The following is a 26,779-nucleotide window of genomic DNA, read 5'->3' as shown; positions in this document are numbered from 1 at the left end:
TAAGGGAGACTTACACAATATTAGGAAGGGGTCCAAAATGTTACGCCTGATCAGTGTAGGTGGTTTGGCTTGTTTTGGTCACGAAAGAGATCTATTAAAGACAGATGTGACCAAAACAACCAAACTCAAAGAATTCCTCAATTTGAAACAAAGCCAAGTTAATAACTGTGCCTTGAAATCCTGCAGGTCCCATACATCATATACAACTAGTAAAATAAGGTCACTCTCAGCGTAGAAAAACTGCTACAGTCAAAAAAAAAAAGAAAAAAGAAAAAGCAAATTAAAAAATGTCTCACATGACTGCTTGTAAGACCAAAGATAGCTCTGCAGCTCCCCTTAGCTATACGGAGCTTATTAGTGTCTTTCATCTCATCGTTTTGGTTTCTTGGCCAGCGACTTTACTGTCAGGGATTAACCTCAGCGCTCCCTATATTTTTCCTAAAGGAAAACAAACTCTCAGTCCCGCTGCACACCACCTGATGTTCAAGGCATGCGTAGCCGTTTCTTTCTGTTAATGTGACCATTATATTGCTGGTGGAAAAGACCAACCAGGATTTATCGATCTATTGTATGTGCTGCTTCTTTAAAAAAAAAAAAAAAATGCAATCCTTTCAAAATGCTTACTACTGAGGAGAGCCAGTGGGGAGCCAGAATGGTGTTTATTCATTTAAATGATTGATTTATTACAACACACAACACTGAAGTTTATCTGACACTAAGTAGGCTATTTAGTACATAGATTTGCCCCAGAGCTGCATCCTTCATCTAATCTCTGAGTTATATTAGGTCTGGCATCCATGGCAACCAAAGTACAAAAAAACTGTCAGATCACACCATACTGGAAATCAAATAAAGCCCGAGTTTATCTAGTTTTCCTTATTTTGGTTATTCAACCAGCTCCGCTCAGGAAGAGGCAGCTTACAGGAAGCAATTACCGAATGTCTTTGAGATACGGCATAACGCTTTTAAAAAGAAGAGAGTATTATATAATTGCATAAAACTAAATTCATTTCTCTCAGGCCAAGCTGCAAGAAGGTCTCTGGCGGATGATATCAGATCAAACCCAGTAATGAAAAAACTTTTTTTTTTTTTTTTTTGTTTGTTTTTTTCCCCAAGTATTAGTGCTGAGCTTGCAGAAGTCAGAGTTAACTTGTCTACCACACAGAGTCGGGGCTAAAAGCCACTACGGTATGATGATTCAGGTGTTTTTGTGAGGTCTGCCGCCCGCTGGGATCAAACCAAACCAAGAGACTTCCCCGCTGGGGGTTGTCGTATTTCTGATTTTGGTGCAGCTAAAAGGCAAAAAGCTGATTTTCAAACCTCAAACACAGACGCTGCGTAACGTAATGGGAGACCTGAAGGTTGAAGGAAAGCCAAAAGCAACAAAATTAAAAAAATTTAAAAAAAAAGAAACACCAACATATCCTCAGCCTCTGACCCCAACATTACGAAAAACTACACAACTAAACATACAGCAAGAAGCAATTACTGGGTATTTCCACCAGTGCTTTACAGTTTTTTACTGCAAGGTGAAAACATCAAAATGCACTTAGAGTTTGACTGTATTACACCTAACAAGACTCAACTGTGTCAAGTTTGTCAGCCTATTATCTCTTCCCGTATAGCCAGCCATGACATGCTGTTGCTTACCTACTGTATGCTATTGCATAAGCAATGCCCGTATTAGCAATTCATAACACAAGTTCAGCATCAAGTTGTCAATTGCTCGAAACGTCTCTATGGGAAGCTGGGTGCGTGTGTGTTTGTTGACAGATCTCTGGAAAGCTCTGTTGGTGATTAAGGCTTTTGTCTGTTGGCTTTTGTGTTAATGATGTGAGAATAAACCCAGCGAAAAGCGCGGTGCGGAATCTCCCACGTATAGGTGTTTATTTAAGCATTTTTCACTGTTTGCGCTTTCTATTTCTAATCATTCTATTCAACGGATGTTCTTTCTCCACACGATCTGCCTGCTGCATGTTTGTCTTCGCACAGGGTGAAGCAACTCATTTTTGCCAGTTTCGTCATTGCCAATGTGCCTTTTTCCCCGACTTTCTTCTGACTGCATTGAAGTCTGTCTTAAAAGTTTGGAGCAACTCTCCCGAAAAAAAAAAATAAAAAAATAAAAAACACTGTTAAAGAAGTAACCGGCAAAGGAAACTGTTCAACATCTAACAGTCCAAAGATGTGACCGCCCCCGCTTAAACGTCATTTCATAAAGAACCATTCTATAACCATTCACACCACAGCTGTACCATCGACGAAGTAATATAAACGAGAGGCTTACGCGCGAGGCACGCACACACAAACACGCACGCACAATCAGCTTGTGTAATGTTGACGGAAAGCTAGCAAAGTACAACTTCACCAAAATAGGAATGATGTACATTTACAACCGCTTTTATTTATGCTCTGGGCCAGTAAGGGCACAGCTGTCAACGTAAATAAAAGAACAGTTAACGGCGGTGACAACGTCTTAGGGAAACTAAAATAAATCTACTGTGACAAAGTGACAAACGCATCGAAGAAAAATGTCAAGATTTACAGTGGAAGACAGAGGTGACGAGTCCTCTGAAAGGCTCTGCCAGGCTCGTTCTGAAGCTGTTGATTGGGAGGTGTTGGCGGAGGAGATGGCAAAGAAGTAGAATTGTCCACGCAGTAACGTCTCTGTGTACATACTTGTGAAGATCAAAAGTCAAAAATAATATGCCGGACTTCCAAAATATAGCTGATGTCTTATCCATATACATAGTGGAGAATAGTCTAGGAAGAAAGAACTTTTTGCAAATGTTCTTTCCTGCAGTACAGGCATTTCACTCCAGTATGCATTCGTAGTTTTTCTAGACCATTTATCGATGGTTCTTAATCTCTAGGTGCTTCCCCCATTTATTAGGCCAATTAAAAACCCCACACTGAAGGTGTGGCAGCATCATCTATTAGACAGGGGGGGGTGTTTCTGCTGTAATTATATGGGTGTTATACCCCTGCATAATTTGCTGTGGCACATCCAGAATTTGCAGCTGCGACAAAAAACATGTACGTGACAATGAACGGCCGCATCGAGACGTGCGTAACGTGATGCTGACTTTATCGTGGCGGCCACATGCAAAAACCACACTGCTGAGGACACAAATGTAAATGCCGTCAACAACACCTCACGGGGCCTCAGAGTGGAGGATGTATCCAGCGTAGCAGTCGCAGCGTGTGTGATATTGCTGTCCAGCTAAATCCAATGAGTTCTCTCCAGAGCCCTTCGATGTAACAATGTCACGTACCTGTGGGGGATCCCTCGAGCACCTCCCCCGTGTAACGGGTTTCTTTGAAGATGGGCCGGTTGTCATTTTGGTCGATGACAGTGATCACTAGAGTGGCCGGTCCCTCGACGATGTTTCCAGCGTAGTCTTTGGTGGATACTTCCAGCTGCGTGGAGAGGAGAAGAGAAGAGAAGAGAAAATACTTAATTTTTTTTTTTTTTCACAGTGCGGATGGTTCTCCGGGGGTGAGTTTCATTTAAAGTCGTCTTCGTGAAATTTTAAGAGTGGTTCAGATTACGTGCTTTAAGATCAACTCTCATAATAAAAGACACAGCCTGACTTTAACACAGTTGACTGTTGAAAATACCATTTACTCCATTTAATTCAGCAAATGATGATGATGCTTTTTAAAACAGCACAAATAAGTACAGTTTCTGTTGTTTTGTATTTTTCATGTTGCCAGTGAGCTCTTCATTAGAATAAAAAATAAATGACAGTGATTTTTGTTAAAAACTATTTTCAGTAATTTTTTTTCCACCCACTGAAACCTTACCAACCTTACTGTGTCCTTCTATGTAACACAGACTCTTCCTCCCCTCCACAACGTCTCCTCCTCCTCTGAGAGAACCTGCATTTGGCCTGCATTTCATATTAAAGCATTCAGTTTCCCCCCTACTCTGCAATATTTCTAGTCATTTCCCCAGTAACCCATGGGACCATGCTGGCTCACTTGAGCAGAGTTAAAATATGCACAATATGCATTCAACAAACTAGCAACTCTTAACCCAGAGTGGAACAACCCCGTCCTGTTTAGTGAGCCCACCTCTTTCACCGCCCTTCACTGAAATGTTTTGCAGCAGTGATATTGTATTTGTACCATATGGACTTTAACAACTACTAATAATACAATACCAGAATATAAAAATAAAAGAAGAATATTTAAAATAAATATAACATGGCCCCTACTTTTCTTTGTGTAACCAAACAATGGGAAAGTAGCTTATGATATAAAATATTTTGCTGCAATAGATCATTTTGGTGTTTTCTTTTAGTTTTTTAGTTTTTTGCAGTAAATAACTGCTGTCTCCAAGTCAAATCAATTATTGCGATATACCAAACATATGACACACTGATCAGCCACAACATTAAAACCACTGACAGGAAAGGTAAATAACATTCACCACGTTGTGACGATTCAGTGATCAGCTGGGAAACATTTGGATCTGGCATTCGTGTGCATGTCACTAAGACGTGCACTGTCCACCCACACCAGACCACTGTGGAAAGTTTCCACTGGTCAGACAGACACACAGATCTCCAGCTCTTTATACATCACGGCGGAGACATGAAGCAGACAGAGAGAGACCGGTCCTCACAACATGCACACCGGTGATGGCTCAGGGGTACACACTGACTGCCTAAAAGGTGCAGCCGAGAAACATCTCAAATGATGCAAAATGAAAACACAAGAAAAAAACACACAGAGGAAAAAGGTGTCTAAAAATTACACCACCACACTTCTGGTTGATAAATAAGATAAATTTCTACAGCTAAAGCCAGTGGCTCTGTGGTGCTGTGCACAGAACACTGTGGCTTTGACTTAAATGCATTGTGCATTATCTTATTTCAGTATATCAGTTTGGCACATTAGTTAGTTTGCATTAAAAATCTACACAGCTGAGTTTGATGGGGATATTGATCAGATATTTAGACAAAGGTGGTGCATATTTAATTTTGATTTGGTTCCTCTAAAGGAAAAGCTAAAGGATCACTAAAGTCAACAAGGTTCATTTTCAATGCAGCATGAATAATTTGCGCAGCTTCCACATCCATCCATCAAAGACAAGCTGCTAGCACCTCACCTCATCTTATCTCATCTTGTACTACCGCTTATCCTCACTAGGGTCACAGGGGTTACTGGAGCCTATCCCAGCTGTCATTGGGCGAGAGGTGGGGTACAACCTGGACAGGTCACCAGCTTATCGCAGGGCTAACACAAACAACCACTCACACTTTAGAATCACCAATTCACCTAACAAGCATGTCTTGGGAGGTGGGAGGAATCTGGAGTACCCAGAGACCCAGGGAGAACATACACCCAGAAAGACCCGAGCCGGACTCGAACCCGGACCTTCTTGGTGGGAGGCATCAGTGCCAACCACAGAGCGACAGTGTTGCCCAGCTGCCCGCCCAGAGCATTGTTTAATTATGTTCAGTTTCATGCTGAAGTGATCTGCTCTTGGAAGCTGCTCTGAGGTCAAAAATCCCAATACAAACAGGCTAATAACGTTACAACTGTATTCATGCTGAAGAAAGACAATTCTGTGTAATACTGGAACATTCAAGACCCTGAATTCATTCTACATTGACCTACTAAGAAGAAAGAAGAGCATAGCTGGTCATTTATTTTAGTCATTTATTATGCTGTCCTTACTGAAAGTTGTGTGTTTTAGTGTCATTATCTATAAAATAAAAAAAATAAAAAAATGAAACCGTAGTCAAGACAACTGGTTTTGTCTAACTATTTTTGAAAAACCTCAGTAGTCTCTTTTGTTTAGTTAAGTACTACAAATGAATGTCTCTAAAAAATGAAATACAGATGTTTAAGAGCCAACTCTATAGAGACTACCACCTCTACAGGCATCCCAAACTACACTTGAGAGTATTTGGGTTTACCTTTTTTATTTAATCCTTTAAAGACACCATATGGAATTATTTCATTTCAGTCTTAATCTGCAGCTGAGGAAATTGAGACCGACACAGGGCTGTGGAGATTCCTTAGGAAAACAGGAAGCGAGTGAGAAAGGTTCTCCTCTGTCTCTATCATATTACCGATCTTCTTCCTCTGAGTAATGCATGGCGTCATGCAGCCTCTCTATCACACAGGTCATCCCACTACTCTCCGACTATCTCCCTCCTCTGAGGTTCTTTGTCCTCCTATCTCTCAATCGCCATGGTGCCTGACGCATTGTATACTTTAATGGCGGTAATGGCACACGAGCAACTGAATTAAGAATTTTAGATGAAAGTAGCCTAATGGCTTCATATGTCATTTCGTCCTCCTCTCACTCTGCACCGAGAATATACCAAGAGAGGGGGGCCGTTCCCTCCTCCGTCTCAATCCTGTAAAACTCTCTAACTAATGATGTTCTCAACCCAACCGCTGGACAGCACAAAGAGAGGCTGGAACATGCTAAAAGCACAATGTATGGAAGGAAAAAGAATAAGGAATCTGCAGCACAAAAGATACATCCTCCCGAAGCCGATGAACATGTATGCACGCGTGACTTCACTCACTCACGCTGATACATTAGCACATGTAGTCGGTCTCTCTTCTCAGCATGCCAAGGCCGTAATGAGGACATTAGCTGTGAGGTGTCTAACTTCAGATTGTGTGACGACGATGCAGTAGCCCGTTTCCGCGTCCTCAAACATACACAGTTACACAGCAAAGACACGTGTGATCAGTGATAGCAGGACATCTTTTATCTACTTTATCCAGGTCTCTTTTAATACCTCTTTGGTTAAATGCTCATCTACACCTATGCACCCTCCCTCTTCAATTTGGTGACATTTGGATTGTGAAAAACTGCAGGCACGATGCGCGCGTTCAGTTTTGTCAGTGCATGAATGACATAAAAGACAGTTCAGATTTTTGTAGTATAGTGTGCACATTGTCTATTAACCTCCTGAGACCTGAGCTCTAGTTCGGTATGCATTTTTAATTTCTCCAAGATATTTGGGATGAGTAGGACCTAAGAACTATAAAAACGAAGTAGAATCTTTGAACAGTAAGTAGTTTTTGGAAAAAAATATGTCCTCATATGTAGACACGGGGATTATTTCACTGTATATTATAATAAAGTCACTAATATGTAACAAAATATAAAACTGAACATGGGTGTTTCCTAGACATGAATTCCCGATGTCCTCAAATGAGTACTTGGTAATTAGTTACAGCTCGTTACTTTGGATGGAATTTTTTACGTTTGCGTATCATATTAAACTAGAAAAGTCAATAAACATAAATAATCTGGTGTGTAGTTATGAGGATAAAAGTTTAAATGAAGTAGAATAAGCCGTCACTAAAACTTAACGTCCCCATATGAGGACGCACAGTCTCAGGAGGTTAACGCATCGACCTATGTGGACTACCAGCATATAGCAGGTGTAAGTCATACACATTGTTATCATCAGTATCTTCTACCTAAAACTGATTATCTTACTGTTAAAAGTGAAAAAGAGGGAAATTAAATTAGAGGAAATAAGCAAAATATATCAATATGTACTTGAAAGTGTGCATGTAGAGTATGCTTTAAATGTACTCAGTCCTATATTACTTCATTTTTCACCACATCAGTGTTCACAGAAAATGACCCATTCCGTTCCTAAAGAGCACCCAATCATCACACAGAGTGAGGGTGTAGCTAAGTAGAGGAAGACTAAGCCACACCCGAGGCATTGCACTCCTCGCACGACTCATCACTTGCCCGTCAGCAAAATGAGGTGGCTATTTTGCATCTATCACGGATCAGAGTGAAATACTTCCTCAAGTTGAAAATAGCAAGAAGCTATGGAGATTTCATCTGTTGGGAAAGTGAAAGCCGTGATAGAGTAGAGGTGGTCGGCTTTCGATTGTGCCAGATTGGTGGTAGTCAGTCAGAGCAGAGACGATAAGCACGCGGACAGATACAACGGTCACCAAGTTAAGCTTGCAGACCTGGATCTGCGACTGTATCTTGTCATCTGACATAATACGTCTCAATGATCTCGCTCCTGCAGTTTCACTTTCCTTCCTGTTACACTCCATGATGCCCTGAGACTGTGTCAGGGAAGCTTCTGCGTGAACATTTTATAGCTCTTATCGCACACTGGTGGAGAGCTCTAAGTTACTTTTAAGTCCAGCAATCTTTCAAAATAAATGCTGCACTTCGCTTTGTATTTCAAGTGGGAACAGGTCATACTACACCTGCTATACACAAAGCCCTTGACCCTCTTGATGTTGTGATGTTGTCATGTGCTAGACATTTTTCATAATACTGTCACAGCCTTGGTGTAAAATGACTCTGAATTAATTTCCTTCAACGTGGACAACATTACTGAACAAGGATTAGACACATAAGTGATGCATACAAACATTTTTCCAGCAGAGACATAAATATTCTGTGTTAGAAGTAAATAAGATTTACATATGCAACTGAATAAACTGTTTAGGACCTTATTCTGAAATTGTTCATTTCATTTCAGTATCATGAAACCAAATATTGTATCCCTCTTCTTTACTCTTCTCTCCCCTGTCATTCTTCAAGAATACCACCGTATTGAGTCTTGAAAGGCCTTTGTGTCCAGATGAGAAGCTAGGGTTGATAACAAGGGAGGAAATAGGCGGAGGTGTGAGCTGAAGCTCAAGTCAATTGGGCACTTGGCTTATTATGGCAGGAGTGGAAGAAAAGGGAAGTTTTATCACAGCCTTAACTATAGACAAGAATAGGAAGAATGAAAGGGAAAATGGTGAAAGGGATCGAGTCATGCATATGGAAGCGTCTCCGCTGGCTTCCACTGCCATTGCCTCATTTCACATTCACTCAGAATTCATCTTCTCCTGAGCCATTCAAGTAGCCCTCCCTGTGCCGGAGAGGCGAATTCAAAGGGACTCTGCCATCCTACTGCTTTCTTAAGATCCCAGCGAAAATGCTCTGCGGTACCTTCAAGGTGAATAATACCGAGCACCACCCAAACACCCCTGTGGTTCAGCCTTTATCAGCAGGCTGCGCTCCACCCAGCAGAAAATCAGTCCTGCCCTGACACAGTTCAGACGGTCCCCAGGTAGTAGAGCTTTTCCTCCCTGAAACTATCCTCGGTGCTCTTCCTTGGACACAGGCAATACTCAAATAGGGCATCAATGTGTGTGCCTGACCAGTAAATATAATGACAATCTAATAAAGGTGAAACTGAGAAGTTTGCATCTCTGCTGGCAACCCTTGGATTGGGAAGATGCAAAACTGAAAGATGAAATTGAAGATGAAATGTACTTTAGGGATTTGCTTTGTACTTATTGCATTGTGTTCCTCAGTCTGTCAACTTGTGAAAAGCCTTTCACTCTGCTTTTCAATTTACACCAGACAGCAAGGTATGATAACAACAGATGTCCCCCAAACTCCCTCAATTTCTTAAACCTTTTTCCCTCCCTTTCCACTCAAAGCTTAGACCTGGATGCACTAGGCTCGAAATAGAGTATGGTGCAAAAGTTGGGTGTGAAAAAATTCTGTAAACTAAGAATGTGTTCAAAAATGGAAGTGTTAATAGTTATCATCAGCAATTAACAAAATGCAGAGAACAGAACAGAAGAGAAATTTAAATTAAATCAATATTTGGTGACCAACCTAAGACAGAATCATTTTTTCTAGGTACATTTGCACACAGTTTTTGAAGGAACTCAGCTGATAGGTTGTTACAAACATCTTGGAGAACTAACCACAGGTCTTCTGTGGATGTAGGATTCATCAAATCCTTTTTCTCTTCATGTAGTCCCAGACACACTCAGGCCTCTGTGGGGACCATGCCATCACTTGAAGGACTTCTTGTTCTTCTTTATATTGAAGATCGTTTTTAATGACCTTGGCTGCATGTTTGGGGTCTTTGTTCTACCGCAGAATAAATTTGGGGCCAATCATAAGCCTCCCTGATGGTACTGATGATAGATAGGTATCTGCAGGTATTTCTCAGCATTGAGGACACCATTAAACCTGACCAAATCCCCAACTCCATTTGCAGAATGCAGGCCCAAACTTGCAAGGAGCCTCCACCATGCTTCACTGTTGCCTGCAGACACTCATTATTGTACCCCTCTACAGCCCTTCGATGAACAAACTGCCTTCCACTACGGCCAAATACTTCAACTTTTGACTCATCAGTCCAGACCACCTGCTGCTTTTTTTCTGCAACCGAGTTCCCATGTTTTAGTGCATAGTTGAGTAGCTTGGCCTTGTTTCCATGTCAGAGGTATGGATTTTGGCTGCAATTCTTCTATGAAGACCACTTCTGGCCAGACCTCTCCAGACAGTAGCTGAGTGTACACAAGTCCCAGTTTCCTTGGCCGACCACTGCGTCTACGAGCCTCAGCGTTGCCTGTTTCTTTGTGCTTTTTCAAAAGAGCTTGGACAGCACATCTTGAAACACCAGTCTGCTTTGAAATATTTGTCTGGGAGAGACCTTGCTGATGCAGCATAACCACCTTGTGTCTTGTTGCTGTGCTCAGTCTTGCCATATTATATTACAAGTGACATGAAACCATCTTCCACAACCTCACCTTGATAGCAGAGTCTGGCTGTTCCCCACCCAGTTTTGAGCCTTCTCCACAGCTGTTTCTGTTTCAGTAATGATGTTTGGTATAATTGGTTGATCATACGCCTGACTAGAAGCCTGCAAAATCGCTGACTTTTTGCAAGTATATCCAGAAGAACTGATGCTGGTTTGAAGGCAAGTGGTAGTAACCCCAAATACTGATTTTTATTTTGTTCGCTCACTTTGCATTTTGTAAAATGATGAAAATATTATCAAGTGTTATCAATTAAATTTTTGAAAGCATTCTTAGTTTACCATTTTTTCCCACACTTTCCTCTCTCTATATATAAATATATATAAAACCCACTGGGAGAAGAGGCTATTAATCCGCTGGCCTCGTACACGTCTGCTTTATCTAGCTTCAGAAAAATAATTCTACACCGATGAAATTAAGCCACGGAAGCGGGCTGTCAAGAAGGAAGCACAGCTGCCAAGTGTGTTTCTTGCTCTCACCATAATGGTCTGAAAGATCCGGAGAGACCAACTGGGAATGGATGAGAGTTTACTGCTGAAGAGCATATTTTTCTGCAAAGTGCAGGCACAACTTCATGCCATCAGCCTAATCAAAAAGGCTGCACAACCCTTAAACAAGATCTGAGCTTTCCTCAGACGTTTCAGCCATGCCAGGTTCCAGAAATGAAAACACAACTTAATTAGTCAGTCTACTACTTTGGTTTTACAGTGTCTTTACCATCCGAGGAAGGGGTGTTGCAATATAAGCAATTAAGTAGCCATTATGCATTGCAGAGTAAAAAAAAGACATACGAGTCTGTTAGGGGACACTCGCATTGTATTTTGACAGACTGAATGAGAATGAAAGTAGACTAATATTATAAGCAGTACCAGGCCCATGTTATGAGCAATCCTTGTGTTAGTCGAGACAAGCTATCATTAGCCGTCATGAACAGATGCCAACTGTCACATGTCACGGCTTACAGCATATGTGTCTTTGAGGTCCTTAAATACGTGAGGTGTTGTTAATGCTCAGTGACACCATTTACATAGCCTGCTGGACTTGGGTGTTACTTATTTGCCCCTGTTTAAATGCAGTCCAGTGCCTACAGCCATAATGCACATGCACGGATATTCATAGTGCATCAGGTCTGATAATTTCTATATTAAATATCTGCTCACAAATATCATCCATTGGTGGGACATTTGTGGAACTAATTAGAATTTTTCAGCATGAGCCCAGTTTCTTGTTTTAATGTCAATTAACTAGTGTCATCGCGCCACCCTTGAACCATTCATATTACTGTGTAAGCACTACCCTTGATGTTCTTCATGTAGTCCACTGGTAAATCCTTAAACAGAAATTTGAATGCTTTGGTGGTCTAATTTGTAATTCTAAAACCAGTGTTAATGATTTTATACGCCTTATAACAAGTCTGTTTTGTGACAAATGTCCCAGATAGTCTAAATTTTAAATTAAATTTTAAAAAAAAAAATGTTAATGTGTTCTTCACCAAACCCAACTTCCCTTGGAATATTGGATTGTACTGGGCGAATTTCTTTTCACCGTCTCTAATCCCAGAGTCACAAATGTTCCTCATTACATCAAAAGAAAAGAAGCCCTTGGAATGTCAAAGAAGATATAAATAGATGGTCTTTGGAGGGAGAGAGATTGAAAGAAAGATGGAAGGTGAAAAGAGTGGGGGAGTTAAAAGTACAGAGAAGATAGAAAATGATAGAAAAGATCTTTCATTCGACTGTCCGTCTGGCAAGATAAAAAATAATCCTGCTCCAGAAAGGTGCTGAAAGCGTCACAAAGGCTCTCCCTGGTGTATCGCGGTACAAAACAGCCCCTTCCTATAAAGTATAATTCAATCTCCTTTTGTCTGGTACTCACGGCACTGTTTGGAGAGCTGATGGAAAACTAAGCTTAGCCGTCAGCTAATATCTTTGCCACTTCAGAACTGAGTGCTCCATTTTGCAGCTTTCTTGAATATAGACCAAAGCACTAGAAATGAACTATGCCACCAGCAGCCGGACAGCTATGTACAATTACTGTAGGTTTACCTTTCTTTAAATAAAGATATTGTTATACGTGTTTGAAAATACATGATGAAATTAAGAAAATGAACATGGGTCTAAAACAGTGAGGCATTGCAGGCAGTTCAGCCATTTAGCATTCAATATAAGTACTTTTGCTATTACTAATACTATTACACTCAATGTCTACAAAATGATGCAGTGCATATTTGCAGAGATTGTACATTTACATATGATATGATACGTTCCGATACATTGCAAAACAATATGATAGATAAGTGATAGGATGTGATGCGTTACGCTACGATACGATATGATACGATACGATACGATACAAAACAATACAATTTATACCACAGTTTGGGGATGAGCTTGTATCCTTAAAGTTGAAAAAGAAACCAAAAACAGTCATACCTAAAGCAGCAATTCCAATGATGGCTACTTGGGGCTGGCTACAAAGACACTTAGTTCCTGTGTTAAAATGTCCAACTATGTAACGTAAGATTCTGACTCATTCAGTTAAAAGTAGGACCAAAGTGAATATGGTCTTACTGTAAAGTAAATGCAAACTAGGTGAGGGGGGCTTCGCTCATCTTTCCTGGGCCTGTTCCAAGTTTAGAAATTCTCTTAGCGATATTAGGATGCTCCGACAAAATGCTGACTCTCCCTCCACAGCACTTATTCTTGGCATTGCAAAAAAAAAAAGGGAGATCCTGAAGTACTGGAAATCAGTCCCCCCGCTTTGTTCCTGGCTTCCTTTCTGTAGTTTGAAGAAATACTCTGCCAGATGTGCATTTAAGAAACCTTAGTATTTGGGGCCCTTTTGTGAACTATATTATGGGTGAGAATGGATGATATAAACATATGAACTCTCTCTAATAGTTTGTGAGGTTTGGATGTCGCCTTTACACCGGGCATCCCTTGACCTCAATTTTCCAATCTCAACTCAGGGACTTGGTCGCAGGAACCTTTGTAGGGACACTAATTTCATGATACGGCGAGCCAATATCCATGTCCTCATTTTACTGGGACTTTCCATCTCTATGCCCACCTTTTAATTAGACAGGAGTTAGGCGGAGTCAGGCACCATCCAGAGCCACCACACACAAAAGGCAGTCAGTGATCTGCCTGCATTAGAATGAATCAATCAATAGTAGTATCTGGAATAAACCAGCTGTGTCCATTTAGGACAAAATTACAGATTAGTTTGTTGGTCCACAAGGTATCAATAGGTGTAGACTATCATACATTTTATAAATATCTCTCTCCAGTGTCCGTGTCTGTCTATAACATGCTTGTTATAAATATTGAGCTGAAACAATAGTTGCAATTTACTGTTAAATGAACCCAAAAACATGAACAAATAATCTTTCAGATGTCATGGGGCCAAGTAACTAAGGAATAGCGTTTTATTTTTAGATGGCCTAAAAATTGTTGGCAATGTCTGATGTATTTACTTGTGTATCTCCCACAGGATAGATCTTAGTAAGGTATTGAACCACCTTAGTCCATTTCCAGTCTTTTTTGGTCAGTGTACGATGTTTCAGTACACAATGCTGGTAGTGTTTCTGTCTCCAGTCTCCACAGATGTAAGCGGAGCTGCCCTGGTACTAAGGCAGAAAGCATTAGGGGTGGTGCCATATTCCTCAGCAGGCGGCGGACAGGCTGAATTAGCAGCAGTAATGCCAGAGGCTCCGCAACTGGCCACTCACTGTTTAATCAGCTTATCTGGGAGTAGTGGCGCAGCAGTATGTCTGCATTGGTTTAAAATGGCTTCTGGAAGGACAGCAGGATAGTGGCACAACCCTCAGAGCCGAATGATCTTGACCTAAAGGGAGGTTTTATAGTGAGGGGAGAATACACGTCAAAATTAAGGCATTAATACCACTTTTTTTTTGGATTAAGACAAGCACCTTCTGTAATTAGGAACTACAACCCGAGCATTCTTTGGGAAATCAGCAAGTGGCAGTGATGCAATGGAAGGCAAGCAGAACCTGAAGTGCGTTCATAGTAAATCATTTTATCCTCCAGAGGGCAGCAGTATATTTGTAGTGTGAAAACTGTATGAAAAAAAAATCCCAAAAGATTCAGGAGAAGAAGTTTAGTTGGTCAGAGTTTAGCAGAAAATGTAGCTGAAAAAATATTAGTTATGCAGAAAAAATATTAGCAGAAAAACATAAAGAATGGTGAGTTGAACTTCAAAGCCTCACCAGGTGCCAGAAAGAAATTTATTTTTGTCAAGGGTGTTTGATCACGTATTGCTGTCTGAAGCTGTGTTTTAAAAGCAAATTATTAAGCGCAATTAAAAACTAGATGATAATTTTAGAAACCAAGATCTCAAACAGATCTTAAATGGAGAGTTTAATTCCTGTATGCGTGACATAGGAAGGAAACACTGTTAACTAGACAACTATGTGGATGTAATAACAAATTATAGACCGCTGGTATTATCAGTGAAGTGCGACGGAGTGTGACCCTGTGGCTTGAAAGCATAGAGGCTATATTTCTTGAAGGTAAGAGCTATTATGACGGCTGGAGGTTTGTTTGCTCAGAGAGTAGGTGGTGGCAATGATGTTGATGGTGTGTATATGTGTGTGTGTTTGTGTGTGCCCTTTATCTCTTGCCCACATACAGGGACTAAGTGCACATCAGGCCTGTTTTCCTGTGTGCAGGGCAGCGTATCCTGCTCTCCAAAGCCCAGGAAATTACAGTCCAGCCAAGCAGAAAACAGGAGTGGGATTTGGACAACAGGCTTCACCTGTCTCAAGCCTCGGGCTCATAAAGTTACACCTACTGTAAATAAAGAAGGCATTAGACTGCCATAAGGGAAGAGCATAGACAGTAGCTGAAGTTTAGCTCTTTGTCTGTATGCACACGTTATGGCATACAACATGAAACTCATACAGTTTTTTTTTCTATGAACAGAAAATTAGATGTAGGAACCTGCCAAAACTCCCAGAGAGGGCAAGTGTTGCAACAAAAGGTGAATATGTCGGTTCAATGTGTCCATGAACAAAAATTAAAGCTGTTGTGACACTGTACCACACAGTCTGCTTTTTCTGTTTATCTCATAATATAACCTAATAATAACCTACAGTTGGATAAACTAGTCCACTCCGATATTCGTAAGGCCATCTTAATCTTGAAAATGATCCCTTTAAGATATATTTGGAACACATTTTTGTAAATGTGTGATTAATTAGCGATGTATTGAAAACCATGCAATTAACCGCAATTATTAATAACATAATTCACTGTTTAAATGACTCCACTGACTGACATTTAGCTTATGCTCCAACACTATGATCAGTTAAACTCTAAATCATAGGTCTTCAACAGAGGGTCTTCGACCCCTAGGGGCTTTGCGGAGGTACTGCAGAGTGGGGTAGCAAAATCTTTGGTTGATTAGACATGTTTATATATTTTTTTTAATTCTCCCCCACATTTTAAAATTTCTCTAAAAATACATTAACATGAATCCAACATATTTTAGTAAAGAGATAAATGGAGCAGAAGACGTTATCACAGGAAACAGGAGCTGTCTCAACAGTGCAGCGTTTCACACAGAGCGCCACACTAGACCTGTCAATCTAAGCCTTCTGTACATAGTAGCCCTCGGCCCTGTCGCTGCTGAGCCGCTCACGAGGCCACATATTACATGCTGGTGCTGTCTATGTTTATGTTTACACCTACTGTTGCACATTTCTCATCTCATCTCATCTCCTATAACGCTTAATCCTCACTAGGGTCACGGGGGTTGCTAGAGCCTATCCCAGCTGGCATTGGGCGATAGGCGGGGTACACCCTGGACAGGTCACCAGCCTATCACAGGGCTGACACAGAGACAAACAACCCTTCACACTCACACGCACACCTAGGGTTAATTTAGGGTCTTTGGAGGTGGGAGGAAGCCGAAGTACAAACATCTCTCCATGGAAAGCATAGACAGTGGATTCAGACTCCATGACTCATTGTGTTTTGCGGGAATGTCTTGATCGCGAGCAAACTGGCCACCCCAGTGATCGAAAAACTGTGAATGACGGAAGTACATTAGTCCAAACCCTCCCACAACCAATTCAGACTACATTGCTGCACTTGCATTTCGACAAAAATTCAAAAGAGGCTGGCCAGCAAAATTCAATCGAACATGGTCTGAAGCCATCTGGTCAGCGAGCCAAACACATTTTTTTTTTCCTCCCAACACTGTCAGTGTCTTCAGGTATTTATCTCTTCTGCACCGTGGCTACGGAAAATCCTCGTTTCTGAGGGTATCCAATGAAATAGCAACACACTAAACACACATTACATGAAATAAGTCCTAAAGAAAGTTTAGGTTTTAGTTAATTTTCTCCACGAATGTCAACATTATCATGTTTATCTACATCACACTTGGGATCTGTCTTGTTGTCAAAGTCTTAATCACTTGTCTTTTTTATGATAAAGTAGCTGTCTACATACGCACAGCTAATATTTATCCTGGGGACTGAATAGGCTCTTGGCCAATAGCGGGGAACCAGACTGTGTAATATGCAGCCTTGTGATTGTCTTAGCAGTGATAGGTGTGGGGCCTACTATGTACAGGAGCCTTAGATTTACAGGTCTAGCTAGTGTGGCACTCTGTGTGAAACAGATTCAAATTAATGTGTATTTGCAAAAACATTAAATCTGTTGGGGAAATGAAATAATAATAATTAAAAAATAGATATAAATACGTCTAATCAACCAAACATTGGTTGATTTAACACCCCTGCAGTACCTCTGTGGACCCCCTAGGGGTTGTGGACCCCCCGTTGAAGATCTAAGTTCTAGAGATATTTGGGTGTTTTATATGTTTTGAGCAGCCAGGAATTCTCAGTAATTCATATCTGATAATTACAGATTCCAAAAACTGCAGAACCTACCAAACGGACATGTTGTGAAATGGAATGTGCAGAATATTAAGTAATTATTAATTGAAAAGGAACCTGGTGCAATCAAAGTGGAGATTATAGAGGAGATGATAACTCACATGTTGGTCCACCTTGTTTCCATTAACTATTACAGAAACAGACATATTTCAGTATAGCTTCATATCATTTTTTTTTAAAGATTTGAGGTTAAATAACTTCACTTGCCGCTGTCATTCTATAAACCTGAGTCTCAAGCCTGGAGAAAAAACCTTCAAAACATTTTGATATAACATTATGTTCGGCCCTGTGGAAAAATAATATATATATATGTACAGTATATAAGAAAGGACATGAGTAGGCATAAGGACGTACAAGGACATCTAAATAGATCTGCACTGAGATCTACCTTCTCAAGTACAGTAAAGACAATAAGAAACACACCAAACAAACACACAAACTACCTGGTCAAACGCCCAGGCTTTCACCCAGTCACCGTTCCTCCACCTCAATAACACAGATTAGAATCACATTAATCAGAAATCCTCTCTTGGAGAAGAAAACTGCCACAGCAGAGCAGCTATATGCGAAAAGCACAGATAGAAAAGGGGAGCAGTGGTTGTAAAATTTGATTAAACAACAAACCGTGTAGGCATCTGTGAGATCAGCGTCTCGTGCTGAAAGGTATGAGGATCAAATCTTGCAAACTCACCAAATTTAGCAAATTGCGGGAATTATGTGTTCACTATGTCTGCAAAAATGAAAAGCCCAAGACAATTTATTGCTTACACCGTTAGGAATTTTAATACATACCAACGAGAATCTGGCCTGAAATGCTTTAACTAGCATATTTGTGCTGATGTGTTTCGTGTCTAAAGAAGGGATTAGTATATATTGTTTGTTTCTTTTAAGTCAATGTATCACAAGCGGGAGTGGGAATTAAAACTAGCAGGAAATTCATTTCTAAGGATGTCTGGAGGAAACCAACCAGTCTGTCTGCAGATCCATTTAACCCTCTTCAAACTGTACACTCATGCATAGCAACACTGATTAGCTTATCAGTTTTCCAATGCACACAAATGACTGACGGATTTCTTGGCCTGTAGCATGACGTACACAGGTTTATTCCCAGTGGGACAGCTGCGCATGAAAATATTAATGCAAATATTATTCACATTTGCTTGAGGAGAATGTAGCGTGTTTGTGCAGGGATGAAGGAGCTGTCCAGTACGTTGTACACCACAGCTTTCTGACGTACTGTACTTAAATTTCTGGCGGTGGATGCTTTGTTTTGTACGGAAGCCCTAAGCAGCCATGCATTCATACATATTATTTCCTCCATTTTCCCATGATAATGAGGTCATTTCCTCTGATTTCTCGAGATCCCGAGTTATTTATCTCGTTATTTCGGGAAAACAAAGCTTTGTACTTTCCAGAAACTTGATCTATCTATCTAAACATTAAAGCATAAATCAAATGGCTCACCTTACAGTAGACTTAATACATTAGGCTATTATTTTACTACATTATAATGTTAAGGGCATCCATTAGTCATCATGACGGAAATCTCACGAATTAAATATATCGAGATCTTGCGAAACCAGAGAAAATTAACTCATCATCGCAAGAAATCAGAGAAAAATAATATCTGAACGCATGGCCGCTTAGGGCTTCTGTAGTTTTGCACCATTTTGTTTACATTGTTTGCACTTTCATACAATGAAACTGGCCTGAAAAGTATGTATTAATATTGAAAAAATACTCAAAGTTATTTTCATCCTTAAACTCTTCCTTGGTAAATAAAAATGACCACAAACTTTAAAGCGACTACCTCGATAAAAAGTGTCAGAAGAAACAGCCGGAGTGATTTCCTTTCATTTTCTTTGACTTTCTGTCAAGGAATGCCAGCGTTTCAGATCTAATCTTATCTTCAGTATATATATATATATTTATATATATATAAAAAAAAAAGGTTCTAGAGATTTGAAAATCTAAATTTCAAAACGGCTGTCAATTGACAGCTCAGCCTTCCATACAGTGCCCTTCGTTTGTCACTGCGGACTGTGGCCTGACAGACTGAATATGTGGAGCAGAGTATGGGGCCCTTTAGATCTCCTGTCAAAGGACATCGCGAGGGAGGATGCCACTCTCTACAAAGCACAGGCTGTATAAGCAGTGGGCTCTGAGGCACACAGCCTAAAAGCAGGTGAACTAAATACATCATGTTAGTGAGTGGACATTATTAATGAAGTTATACATCTGCACCAAGCAGAATCCAAATTCTATGATTTTATAATGTGGACTTTTAGTGTAATTGGGAGCTAGAGCTTCCTGTGTGTGGAAAACACACAGAAACACAAACAGCCCTGTTTTTCATTGGATGCATTACTTGTAGCTTTATGCTTTTTGTCGACTCAGATTCCAGCATTTCCAAGGTAAGCACGTACAAAGGACTCGCTACACTTATTGTTGTGATGACCTGTATTACTGAGGGTCAACTCTCTACCTGTGTAAACAAGACGGTTATTTATCAGTTCACGTTCCATCCTTCCTGTGCTCTGAGCCAATTAGAGCTCCCCGCCACTCTCGACCCGACCCAAGCCTGTCGTAACTGCAGCGATGAGGCTCGCACTTCATTCCCGCATCGCCCCAGCCCTCCCCTCCTCCCTTTCTCCCCCGTTTTCCATCTCATTAACATTCATTTTCACCCTAATTGAGCTTAATAAGGAAATAATGTTTGACATTAAATCCTTGTGAACATGTGGCCCGGCTGATCGCTGCGTCTGTTTGTTCTTCCGCGGCAAATGTTTTACTTTGTCAGGGCTTTGTTTGTTTGCCCGGCTTGGTTCTGTGGTTCTTGTAATAGCCTGCTTAGAATTCCCAGTTCCCATCTGTTTTGAGCTGACCCCTCGCTGTTGTTACGGTGGAGTTAGACTGTTAGACTCTCTTTAAATGCGCTTCCCAACTTTTGCTTAGTTTGTGCTTTTACTTTTAACAGTGTCTGCCTCCATAAATTTCAAGCTGAGCCTCCAAAACCAGACCACTGAATTTAGATACATTATTGATTTAATTTTTTTCATGAAGCCAGTGGCGATATTATGCTGATATACAATGACCTTGTGGGTTGGATGGAGCACTTTTTTTGCCAGTAGTAATCAATCATCATCACACTGTAAAATAGTGAGGCGAAGGAGGGAAGGGAGTGGAAGGGAGTGGAAGGGAGTGGAAGGAAGTAGAAGGCGCCGTCCGATACAACTATGGCTGTTTTTCCAACAGTACATTGATTGTATTGCTGTACACTGACAATTACACTTAGCAGAGTCCATACCTTAAATATATCAGACAGTGGGCCAGGTAGAGTCTTACGAAGAGGACAGCCAGGGGCTCTTTATTGAATATAGCAGTAAGCTGCAGACATGTTATTGACATATAACCCTGGAAGGAGCTGTAGGCTGAGAAAAGGATCCATATCAATAACACTATCCACTGCATAAGCTATGGAAGAGCTTCTGGAAGTAAGAATGGTTTGCATCATGCCCCTTGATGAAAAAATCACTTGACCTTAGCTGGCATTTGCTTTTAAATGTTACTTCAAAAACATCAGACTTATATCCAGACCAGCCGATGTGTTTGAGTCTTAGTGTGACGAATCAGCACACTGAACGTCTCTACTGACGGGAGCAGAAAACCACTGCAAACACAAGAATGACATACACCGATCATCAGGCATATCATTATGACCACCTTGTGCCTCTAGTGACTCATCAGAGAATGGACATGGGTCTTCTGAGGGTGTCCTGTGGTGTCTGGCAACACAACGTTGTTAGTGGGGGGCTTTTGTGTCCTATGGGTGGAGGGGAAGGGCCTCTGTGGACTGGACTGGACTGCTGGACTGCTGTCATCAAGTAGCATCATTGCTATGGGGTGGGTGTGTCTGATCTGGTCTAGGTGGGTGCTGCATGTCTACTACTTCCCCAGCAGAACACTGTATTGTTACAAGTTGGTCAAAGTTATTTACTCCTCCCGTCAGTGGTCATACACTAGAAAAAGAAAGAAAATCAACGCAACCATTTCCATTGGTCTTTTTGAGTTCCGACAACTTCCCATGAAATTACTTTTGACCAACAGACTATATTGATTTATGGGAATTATCTTTTCTTCTACAATCAACAGTGTTTCAGGGCAGGCTGATGGAATCGTGGCTGCCAATCCGCGCCTACTTCCTCTCTGATCACTCATTCGCAATCATACACCATACACACTGGGAGCAGCGTAGGTTAAGTGCCTTGCCCAAGGCCAGCTCTCCTGAGCTGCTGCCATCCATTAGCTTAGTTGAGTTTTTGATCATGCAGTAAAGACGAAGGAGCATGCATCCTGAACAGGCTTGATGGAAAGCTCATTTCAGAGTGAGTATGATTTCATTTATGAATAACTGTACTGGTGTATTTGGGAACATTCTCAGTTGTGTTGTGACTGGCAGTAGACTAGGCTAAGTTGTCCATCTTGACTGATTCACAATTTAAAATGATTGCAGTAGAAAAGATAATTCCTGTAACTCAGTATAGTCTGCTGGTTAAAAGTTATTTCATGAGAAGTTGTCGGAACTCAAAAAGACTCGTGGAAACTGTTCCATTGATTTTCTCTGTTGAGCCAAAGAATTTCTGTTTCAGAGCGCACTGGTGCTTGAGGAATTAAAATACTAAGTCATCAGGCCAATTTCATTAAATTAACTAAACTTGAAACCAGTTCAATGCCAAGTGATGCAGAAATATCACTTTAGACTGCACATGATATTACGTTGATCTTAGTATCAAAAATACTAAAATCAAAAATACCTGTGTTTCTATTGTTAACTGAAAGCATCAAATATTATTTGTGACTTTAATGTTTAATCAAAATCAATAACTGATTTTTTTCATTGCAACAATGCATTTAATTAAATGGTTGTAAAAGGTCAGTTTATCATTATGCACTTTGTGCATGTCAGAAAATAAATACATATTCTGAATTATGTTTTGGACCTTGTAAACACATTCATCATTCATAAAAACTAAATGCAGTCAGTGATCCAGGTCATAGTAATCCCCACTCCCCAAACCACAGGTCTGACTGGTTTTATTCAGGATGTCTACTGCTTCTACTGAATCACCCAAGATTGCTTTTACCCTGAATTCTGTTAGATCTGTGGCTCTGTTCACCAGATAGTTGTTAAATGTGTCTGTTTGCTGTTTATTCATGGGAGGAAAAGCTTCATTAATGGGGTTTAAGAGCTCCAAACAACAGCCTGCTGCGACTGAGGACGCGACTGATCCGAGTTAAGGAACGCGGCTATAAAACCAAAACGATGAGCTAAAAGATACTAAATTGCTCCACAGTGCCGGGAGGAAGGACACAGTCTCTTTGAAAATTCTCTGTGGCTTTACAATGATAATATAAAAGATATATCTAACATGTAAAAAAAAGAAAAAAAGAAAAAAGGAATTCTTACATTCATTAGTTTCACTTTGCCTATAACATAGCTCTTGAGTAATTGTGATTTTAATCAACGTCTGAATATTTCATGTTTCTTCCCCTCACTAGCCATTAGCTACGACTGTAAAGGGAGACGCCCATAAATAATGTTACTAGAGGGCTACTGGGCAATAGAAATGTGGTACAGTCTTCATTCCGCACACAGTGGTGGACCATTGATTAAAAGAGCGAGCCGAGTTTAATAGGAGACCATTGTTCTGAGTTTTGACCGGGACACAGACCGGGACGCTCTTTGTGATAAGAGCAGCGACAGCAATATATCATACAGGCCTGGCTGGAAATACGACGAGGAGAAAGAGGAAATAAAAAGCGCTGAGGGAATGTGAGGCTTAGTACAGTAATACCAGTTTGCTGTAAGAGATTACGACAATCAGATTGGAAATTACAATCATCATTAGTGATGGCCCAGATACAATGAAGGGCGTAATTGATGTTAGAAGCTAATTCACTTCAGGCTTTTGAAATAATGGCATATTAGAGTGATTGAGTTTTTTTTTTTTTTTTCCTGTGATGGAAATATTTCACCATTGACTGAACCCTTCAATTAAATCTCAGCCCTTTATGATCACACGATGAATGTGAAAACACTCGCTGGATGTGTTTGGGAAGCGGACGGTTTCCCATCAAGGTTCAACGGTCAGATGCATAATGAAGGCAAATGCGTTAAGTGTGGTTAAAGCTGGAATCTATAACTCGGTTATATTAGTGTTATTCTGTAATGTAAGGCATCAGCAACCAAAACTGAAGCAGGAAAAACATTAATGAAGATACATTTAAAATATACGCTCACTTGCCACTTTTCCTTGTTGACACAAATAGCTAATCAGCCAATCACATGGCTGCAATTCATTGTATAAAGGCATGTAGAGGTGATCAAGACAACTTGCTGAAGTTCAAAGGTAAAAGAGGGTCCAACCTTTTACTAGCAAGGTGTACCTAATAAAGTGGCTGGTGAGCGTTTATCTCATGTTATTTACTTAAGTCTAAGTATGTATTCTATTTTTATTTCATCGAGGTGTGAGAGCCTCCAATGAAATGTGCCATCATTTATGGCCTTGATAGTTTATTCTCGCTCTTTGCCTGTGTTTCAAGTGGTAACATCACTCGTAAGTTTTGAGGGTTTGCACCGAGGCCAAGAGCAAGATAAGACCAGAAACACAAAGCATCATGAAAGGAATATCGCCAGTCAAATAAAATGACAAAGAAAACCACACCGACCAGCCACAACATTAAAACCGCTGACAGGAGAAGTAAAAAACACTGACCATCTTGTGACAATTCTGCTGGTAAACTTTTGGACCTTTACTAAGACCAGACCAGACCGTGCACCCCCACCATAATGCAATGACATTCCTTGATAGCAGGTGGATGCAGCCTGGCTCGGACACACACACAAGAAATTTGTTAGGCTAGCCGCCTCTACTAATCAACTCTATTTGAAAAAACGTTAACATATTGTCAGTTTATGACATTAATACTCTTCAGTCCCGCCTATTTATTCATAAATACATTTATTATCCACATCATAAACGTCATCCTCCTTTTTGACGTACGGCTCAAGGTCAATTTTCTTTTACTTACAGGGTTTTATTACTTTAGTATATATATTTTATTTATTTATTTTTAAATTTAGCAAAAACATCTACTTCATTAATGAATTTTAAGTCCAGATTGAAGTCCTTTGTAATACACTAAGATTCACAATAGCCTCCCTTTACACTATTCATTTTAGCCACACTCTTACTCTTAACTCATATTAAGGGCTTTTTCTTTATTGTTGATGTTGTGTTGTTAGTTTTTTTTTAGTATTTTATTTTTTTTGGTAGAGAAGGTGCCTTGAATAAACCCAGTTAAGGTTTGGTTTTTATCCTCTCCGGAACTTTATGCATGTTTTTTTTCTCCTTTTTTTTCTTTTTTTCCAGCGTTACTGTCTCTTTATTGTGGTGCAAATAAATAAATTACAAAATACAAAGGGATTCAATGTCATACATTTTTCAACCTTAAAAGTGAGAATGATAAGAATTACTAACCAACCAACCAACTTTCTTCTAACTCTAACAGAATCTATGAATCCATGCTGTTAGGTCTGTGTGTGTCCATTCTTTTACAACCGTCTGTCTCCTTCTCTGATTTGAATAAGCTCAGTGATTGTGCCGGTAAATGTCTCCGTGTTGAGGGAAAACTTTCCACATTGAACACATTCAGTTCTTTACGAGTGAGACCCCCAGAGTCGTATTTACTGCTCTTCTCTCTTCTCCGCTCTCCTCTTTCCCAGTCCTCTCTCCTCTCTTGTCTTCGTCCCCAGAGGTTTGGGATCCAACTTTTTTTTGTTGTAACCAAAAACTTTATTCTGCGACGCTGCCGCAACACTTAAAGGAAGATATGCAAAACACCATTAGATAAGAGAGGCTGCTTTGAAGGTGTGTGCGCTTGTACGGAAGCTTTCTGTGTGTGCGCATCCATTAGCAATGCTGAGAGAGAAGAAAAGTATGCGCCTAAAGTCTCAGATTATTAAAGTATTTTAAACTGGCTGACTGGATGCACAAAGAATTCTGTTAAGAATTTAAAGAAAGTTATTTCTTCAGATGCGCCAACGAGGGACAACTCAAACCGTAACCACTTCGATATCACCAGGAGGCGAATACGATCCAGCTCGACACAAATTCCTCGAAAGCCCCTCACAAACGTATCTCGTGTATTAGTCGTGCACATCCCAGCATGTGTCCACTAGACGTAGGTTTAATCAGAGGTGGTAATAACAAGGCACATTCGCCGAGTTAATTGTGCTTGTTGGAGTCATTAATTGAGCAGATTACTCCCCTGTTAAGTCTTTTATTCATTCACCGCGCTACACATTTTATGCATTCGCATTCCATTATAGACGCCCACTGTGTTTCGCGTTACAGTAATTGTTTCGGTCGACACGAGACAAGACAACCTTGGCCTCACTTTCGCCTCTCCCTCGCTGCCGCAGCGCGTCTTTCATAGCGGCGCTGGCGTCTAATTTAACCAGACCGCAGCGAAGAATTCAGCGAGCTCTCGCTGCGAACGCCACCGCGGGGTCAGCGCGTCACAGGAATGTGCAAGCAACTCAAACACCGCGCAAACAGAAAGTTCAACAGCGACTTCAGGACCACAGCGGGTTCAACTTTCTCTCGTAACGCAAACACTGACTGTGTTTAACATTTAACTAGTCATGCAAGCTTGATGAGGAGAGAAAGAGAAGCACGTCTTATACTAACGCATGCAAACAAGGCGGGCGGCTGATGTTTAATGTGCACATGACTGATGCAAGGTGTCAACAACAGATGGTCTTCCTCTGATGATATTTCCTCATTAGTCTGAATGAGGTATCTGATATTAAGACGTGTATGAGTGTGGAGTTCGCTCACTGACTTTTGTTTTAAACACAAGTCAGTCTGCTTCTTTTTTTCTTTTTTTTTAATATTTCGGGATGTTTCACGCTGTGTTCTGTTGATCATTATTATTCTTTGCTTTTGAAATGAAAGTTTTTTGTAATTATCCATTTTATGGTATCATTCACATGCTGTAAATAACTAACCTTGGCGAACACGCCTTTGTGATGGAATCACTTTTATCCTCATATTACACAACAACATTTGTTGGCAAGTTATTATCTTGGTTGGATTTTTGAGTGAAGCTGTGTATAAATGCAGGGAGTGTGAGCTAGCCTCGCTGGTCTCATATTGGATTGATGCTTCTTTCTATGTTCATTTGAGACATACGGCAATCAGGCATAACATTATGACCACC

General features: G+C 40.5%; 1 protein-coding gene across 1 annotated transcript in view; it reads right to left on the bottom strand.

Moving 5' to 3' along the window:
• cdh13 (cadherin 13, H-cadherin (heart)) overlaps positions 1-26,779 on the bottom strand; it is a 340,354-nt gene that overhangs the window by 163,433 nt on the left and 150,142 nt on the right. The window contains exon 7 of the mRNA XM_047596634.1: positions 3,273-3,417. Coding sequence (XP_047452590.1) covers positions 3,273-3,417 — 145 coding nt within the window. The remainder of the gene's footprint in view (positions 1-3,272; positions 3,418-26,779) is intronic.

Source organism: Mugil cephalus, chromosome 10 (assembly GCF_022458985.1).
Source record: "Mugil cephalus isolate CIBA_MC_2020 chromosome 10, CIBA_Mcephalus_1.1, whole genome shotgun sequence".
Taxonomy (NCBI): domain Eukaryota; kingdom Metazoa; phylum Chordata; class Actinopteri; order Mugiliformes; family Mugilidae; genus Mugil; species Mugil cephalus.
This window is presented reverse-complemented; position numbering and strand designations above follow the sequence as displayed.